We start from the raw sequence: 6,355 nt of genomic DNA, 5'->3' as shown, positions 1-6,355 counted from the left end.
GGGCTGCCAGTTGACATGTCTCTCACAATGATTTTTCTCTCTTTCTCCCCTTCCCTCCCTTCCACTCTAAGAAGCAATGGAAAAATATCTTCAGGTGAGGAAAAAATATTTTTAAAAAAGTACTGTTGCCAAAGGAAGTCTGAGGAGTTGCTACTGTTTTCATCACTTGTTTACAGTATGTTATTCTAATAGGGTTTGTGATTTTCTCGGAACCACGACTATAGATTCACTTTGGTAGGGAAAAGAGTTATAGGACCACAGTCTTCTCATATTTGTAAATTAATAATCTTGTTGAACTTGTTTTGACCATTAAACTATATATTTAGAAGAGGTCACTTTATGGAAATATTGGAAAACTTGATAATAGTGCAGTGGAATAACTGAATTAATATTTTACTTAATTTATACTGAACTATCAATGACAAATAAAAATGTTTTATTATATATTGTGTTTTAATTTACCAAAAGAAAACTATAAGAATTAAAGGAAAGTTTAGAGTCAACAGAAGAAAGCAATTAAATGAAAGTTTAATTTTAGTCGAAAGAAGAAAACACTTCATTATTACAGTTATGCAATCATTTCTCATTCTAAAGATAATGTGTCCCAGAATCTTGGTACAGTACAGTATCAATTGAAATGCCATTAACTTCAGTTGTGATAGTTTGATCGTTCATTCACCCATTTTCTACTTTTCTTTTGTAATAGTGTTCAAAGATTACTTTTTCCATCCCAGGTTCTTTCTCCTTTTTGTACTTGCCCCTTCTATAACAATGCTATGAACAGCCACTAAACAATCTCAGGCTTTGCTCCCTCTCTGTGCTTATTAGGAGCTCAACAAGTTTCTTGAATCAATGGTTAATGAACTCAATCTAAAAAAAAATAAGGGTCCAGGAGATATAAATCACGAAATCATTTTCTCCTGAACAGTCACATATCTTAATATGTGTGAGCAGTTTTAAGTATTGGGCTCCCAAACATTTCAGAACGGGCTCCATAGGCGAACCATGAAAGTGGTGAAAATACGAATCCCCTTCCACTGAACCATGAAAACCGATGGAGTGCAGGAAAGGACTTTGTGAATGTTAGCGCGTTACACTTAGTGGGAATGAGGCCTGAATCCGGGTCCCCCTTGCTCACCACATAAATCACCCAAGCGCAGTGAATATTTTATACCAACGTATGCCCAGACCCTTGTAGTCACTGTGTTTAACATTAACAAACATCTGCTGAGTGTATATTTGGGGTCACACTGCCCCGGGACCATTTCTGAAAGCAGGCGACCCTGGGCACTTGACCTCCCCCCCAAAAAAGGGCTTTAGGGCTCGAGGGCAGGCATGAACCTGTCCCGACTACCTTTCAAGGGCTGAAAGCTAACATTTGGTCAGGACGTGAACTAAGGAAGTCAGGGGGGACTAAAAAGTGCGATGACAATTAAGATGACGTCCTAGCACACACTGATGCCAAACAAATACGCTCAGCGTCTCGCCCGGCGGCAGCGGCGCATAAAGAACCACCGCGCTCGTTCCTGCGTGACCTCCGCTGAGGGACGTCTTCCCCCGCCGACTACAGCCCCCGGCATGCACTGCGGCGCCGCCCTACGTCGGGAGGCGGGGCCCTGGAGAGAGTTGGCCGCGCTGCCCGTCCCGCGGGTCCGCACGGTCCCTTCCGCTGGGCGCTCTCCTCAAACCTGCACTGGGCATTTCCGGAGCCCCGGGACTACCGCTAGCCCGGGCGCGCCGCCGCTCTCACAGGAATCTCCCGGCCAGCGCAGCCCGTCCGACTTCCCATCAGGCTTTCACGCTCGGTGCTCCCTCAGAGATGGCATGAAGGGGTGGGCGTTCCGGCTCTAGAGGACCCCGCCGCGGCCCCGGAAGCGCCTCGTCCAGGGCGGCGGTGGCGGTGGTCGCCGTGATGCCTGCGGGATTGGGCGGCTGACCACCGGGGTAGGAGCGGGCCCCAAATCTCGACGGCCGCTGCTCGAGCGCGGCCTGCGCCATGGCCACCTCCGCCGCCTCCTCCGAGCATTTCGAGAAACTGCACGAGATATTCCGCGGCCTCCATGAAGACCTCCGAGGGGTGCCGGAGCGGCTCCTGGGGACTGGAGGGACAGGTGAGGCGGGCCGGGCCGGGGCCGGGGGCACTCGGCCCCGCGCGCTCCGGGAGGAGAAGCCCCCGCCCTCTCCCCAGGCCCGAGCCCTCTTCGCTTCTCTCCGCGTCTTCAAACACGCCCCCTCGAGCTGGCTGGGCCGGCGCCCAGGGTCTCGCTGCTGCCGCTTAGGTGCTCAGTGATGGATCTCGGAGTGCCGTTCCCTTGGGGTTCTTCGGCCTCCCGTAGCCTTCCAGTGTGTCTCGTCTCATTTTCAGTGTGTCAAGAAGAGCACAGGAGACTTGAAATCTGCGGTCCTGTATTTCAGTAGAATTGATTGCTTTAGTAGTTCTCTGTTTTGTTTTATGCATTTAAGTGATTATTCTCGAGAGGTCCATAGTTTTCCCCAGACTGGCAAAGAATCCGTAGACCAAAAGAGTGAAGAACCCAAAGGATCATAGCTTTGGGGGCTGGTAAATATCAGTTTTTTTTTGGTGGGGGGGTTAGTCTTTAAAGATCAAGATTGCGGCGTTTAGGTGTGGTCCTCTTAGGAACTTTCTGCTTAGACTAGTTCCTGCCCGTGATTTCAAAATGCAGGCTTTGCCTGGAGGAGCTAGAGCTGTCCTCTTAAATCCGTCGAAAGCACAGTTTTTTGCCCCAGAACGAAATCGATCTTGATGGCAAGGTGGGTAGGACTTTGTTTTACTGATTTTACTTCAGGGTCAGCGTTTGTGTCAGCTCTGTGTGTTATCCAAGGTCATGTGAATTGAATGACCGGTGACAATGGAATTCATACGTGTGTTTAATTCGTATTTATCGAAAGAATTTACTGTGTGCCGGGCACTGCCCTAGATGCTGTTAATATTGCAAATTACGGTGCAAAGACTTAAATCCCTGTTTTAGTGGGTTGCTGATAATATATGACTGAGGCCGTGTTAAGGGCAGCACGGGCATACCTCGTTTTATTGTGCCCCCTTGCGCTTCACGGATGTTGCATTTTTAACAAATTTAAGGCAAGACCTTCCACCTGCAAAATGATGACAACTCACAGCCCGAGCCAGTGTGGCTAGGTGGATTGAGTGTGGTCGCATGGACTGAGAGGTCCCTGTTGGAGTCCCAATCAGGGAACATGTCTGGGTTGCGGGCTCCATCCCCGTGTGCAGGAGGCAGCCTGTCGATGTTTCTCTCTCACATCCTTGTTTCTATCTCTATCTCCCTTCCTCTCTAAAAAAAAAAAATCTATAAAAACATATTTTTTAAAGCAAGATTACAACTCATTTTGTTATGCCTGTACCTACAGGAAAACAAAGCAGGGCAAAAGACTAGAGAGAGGGAGGTGCTCTGATTTTAAATGGGGGGAGGCGGGTCTGTGAAAGGCCTATTTGAAGAGGTGGCATTTGAACAGAGACTTACGTGAAGTAAGGGAGTAAACCATGAAAAATCTGGGAGAAATGAGTGTCAGGAGGATGGACTAGCACGGCAAAGATCCTAAAGCAGAAGTGAACTTGGTATGTTCTAAGCAAGAAGGCCAGTGTGTTGGGAGTGGAATGAGCAAAGGAGATGTGTGGTAGTAGGTGAGGCTGGAAAGGGCCAGATCATGTGGGACCTTGTAGACCACAGTGAAAGACTTGCATCTTTTTCTGAATGAGATGGGATGTAGTCCTCCCTCGCCACTTCGTGCTTGGACTTTCACGGCTTCACTCTATCGTGGTTTTTTCGCGGTTTTGAAGTATTAGAAAAAACCGTGAAAGTCGAAACTTGAAGTGATGAGGGGCGACTGTATAAATAAAGAATCCTACTTCACGGAAATTCATTTACCGCGGTAGAGTCTGGAACTGATTAGCGGCGATAAATGAGGGCTGAGTGTGCAGTTCAAGGTTATTGAGCAAGAGAGCGATAGGATCTGATTTACATGGTTGAAAGATATGTTTTTGGTCCTCCCCCCTACCCCCAGCCTGGTGCTGAATTAAATGTCTGTAAGGCTAAATAATGCATTCTGTTTCAAAAATAGAAAACTGAGTTAGTTATATTCACCTTTTTCATCTACCTAACCTTTTCCCCATTTCTGCAAAGAGGACAATCAAAACTATGTGAATTTCTACCCAAGCACAAAATACTCTTTAACATAAGTTGCTGGTTAACATAGTTACTTGTTTAATGGGTAAGTAAATACAATATACACATATCCCCAGGTTATAAAACGAATTTTAACAACCTTTAATCTCCTTATTCACTGTTTTGTTCCTACTGCTCAATGAATTTGTTGAATGAATTTAATTAAGCAAACACTGGGCCTCATCTCTGAATTCTTTTTTAGTTCAAGAACTACTTCATAAGTTTTCCAGAGCTTTAATTTCCATCATGAATTATTAGGTGCTGAATAATGCACATAACACAGCCCTTGCATTTAGCTTATGTGCTGTAATTGAATTAAATCATTTTTCAATAATCATTTGTTGAGAATTATTATGTATCAGTCACTGTCCTCGGCCCTGGAGAGTTCCAAGAGTTCTTCCCTTAAATGTGAATTGAGAGGCAGTATAGTTGTATGTTTAACAGCAAGGATTCTAAAGTCAGACTGCCTGGGTTCAAATCCCAGATCCTCCTTTAAGTAGCTGTGTGACCTTGGACAACTTACTTTAATCTAACTAATTTCCCCTGAAAAATGGGGATAAATCATAATATTTATTTCGTTGGGGTTTTATGAGAATTACGTAAGTTAATATTTGTAAAGCCCTTACAATACTGCCTGACAATAGTAAAAATGATTAGTCATTGATACTATTATATGGGAAGCTGGTTATTTTATTGAAATAAAACATGAGAATACCAGCTCTGTATACAACTATTTCCTTGCTCCTTCCCCCCATTTTTTCCTAGTGTACTTATCTTCTAACATACTAGACACTTTACATATTTATGATGTTTATAGTATATTATTTGTCTTTCTTTCACTAGCACAGTGGTTTTCAAAGTATGGTCCCTGAACCAGCATTATCAGCAACATCTGGGAACTTGTTAGAAATGCAAATTCTTGGCCCCCAACCAGTCATTAATCATTAACTATTTTGACAGACAGCCTCTTTTAATAGCCCTTCAGGAGATTTCTGATGTATGTCAAGTTTGCAAGTCTCTGAGCTAGAACATAAGCTCTATATTTTCTTCATATCCTCACTGACGCTTATTTCTTGTCATTTGTATAATAGCTCGTTGTGATTTTGATTTGCAGTTCCCTGGTGATTAGTGATGTTGTGTACGACCATTTTTATGTCTGGAAAAATGTCTATTCCGATCCTCTGCCCGTTTTTAAATCAGATTGTTTTTCTTGCTATTGGGTTGTATGAGCTTTTTATATTGGGGGGATATTAACCCCTTATTAGATTTATGATTTGCATATATATTCTCCCATTTGTTGATGGTTTCCTTTGCTGTGCTTTTTAGTTTGATGTAGTCCTACTAGTTTTTGCTTTGGTGCCTTTACTTTTGGTGTCTAATCCAAAAATCTTTGCCAAAATTGCTGTCAAGACCTGTGTTTTCTTCTAGGAGTTTTATGGTTTCAGGTCTTACATTCAAGTCTTTAACCCATTTTGAGTTGATTTTTGTGTGTTGTGTAAAATAATGGTTCAGTTTCATTTTTTTTGTATGCAACTGTCAAGATTTCACAACACCATTTATTGAAGAGACTGTCCTTTCCTGTGATACAATATAAAAAATATATGTTGGTTTCTGCCTTTAGTTCCTGGCATAGAGCTCCTAAAACTCTTATGATCTCCTAAATGATAAGAACACTAGGCCCTGGCAAGTGTGGCTCAGTTGAGTGTCGTCCCGTGCACCAAGAGGTTGCAGTTTGATTCCCCGTCAGGGCACATACCCAGGTTGCAGGTTACATTCCTGGTCAGAGTACATTCAGGAGGCAACCGATTGATGTTTCTCTCTCTTCTTCGCCCTTCCTCTCTCTCTAAAATCAATTAAAAATAAAAAGAACACTAGGAACATCTTGTTCTAATATTTGGTCTATGACTCAGTCCCTGACACAGAGCTCCTAAAACCTTTATAAGTTCCTAAGTGATAGCACTAGGAGCATCTTCTGTTCTAATAAGGCAGCTCTGGGTGGGCTCTTGGTGGCTCTAGAATAGGGGCTGATCACCAGAAAGGCCAACCATGATTAGAAGCTTGGATATTCAGCCCTGCTCCCCACTTCTCTAGAGAGGGGAAAGGGGCTGGAAATGGAATTTAAAAGAGATCATGCCTATGTGAGGAAGCCTCCA

At 43.9% G+C, this 6,355-nt stretch overlaps 1 protein-coding gene across 1 annotated transcript in view; it reads left to right on the top strand.

Annotated features, from left to right (window-relative positions):
• Positions 1-1,666: 1,666 nt before the first annotated feature.
• VTI1B (vesicle transport through interaction with t-SNAREs 1B) overlaps positions 1,667-6,355 on the top strand; it is a 30,929-nt gene continuing 26,240 nt past the window's right edge. Inside the window, exon 1 of the mRNA XM_036259235.1 lies at positions 1,667-2,111. Coding sequence (XP_036115128.1) covers positions 1,997-2,111 — 115 coding nt within the window. The 5' untranslated portion in view covers positions 1,667-1,996. The remainder of the gene's footprint in view (positions 2,112-6,355) is intronic.

This window comes from Molossus molossus, unplaced genomic scaffold (genome assembly GCF_014108415.1).
Source record: "Molossus molossus isolate mMolMol1 unplaced genomic scaffold, mMolMol1.p scaffold_m16_p_1, whole genome shotgun sequence".
Lineage (NCBI taxonomy): Eukaryota > Metazoa > Chordata > Mammalia > Chiroptera > Molossidae > Molossus > Molossus molossus.
This window is presented reverse-complemented; position numbering and strand designations above follow the sequence as displayed.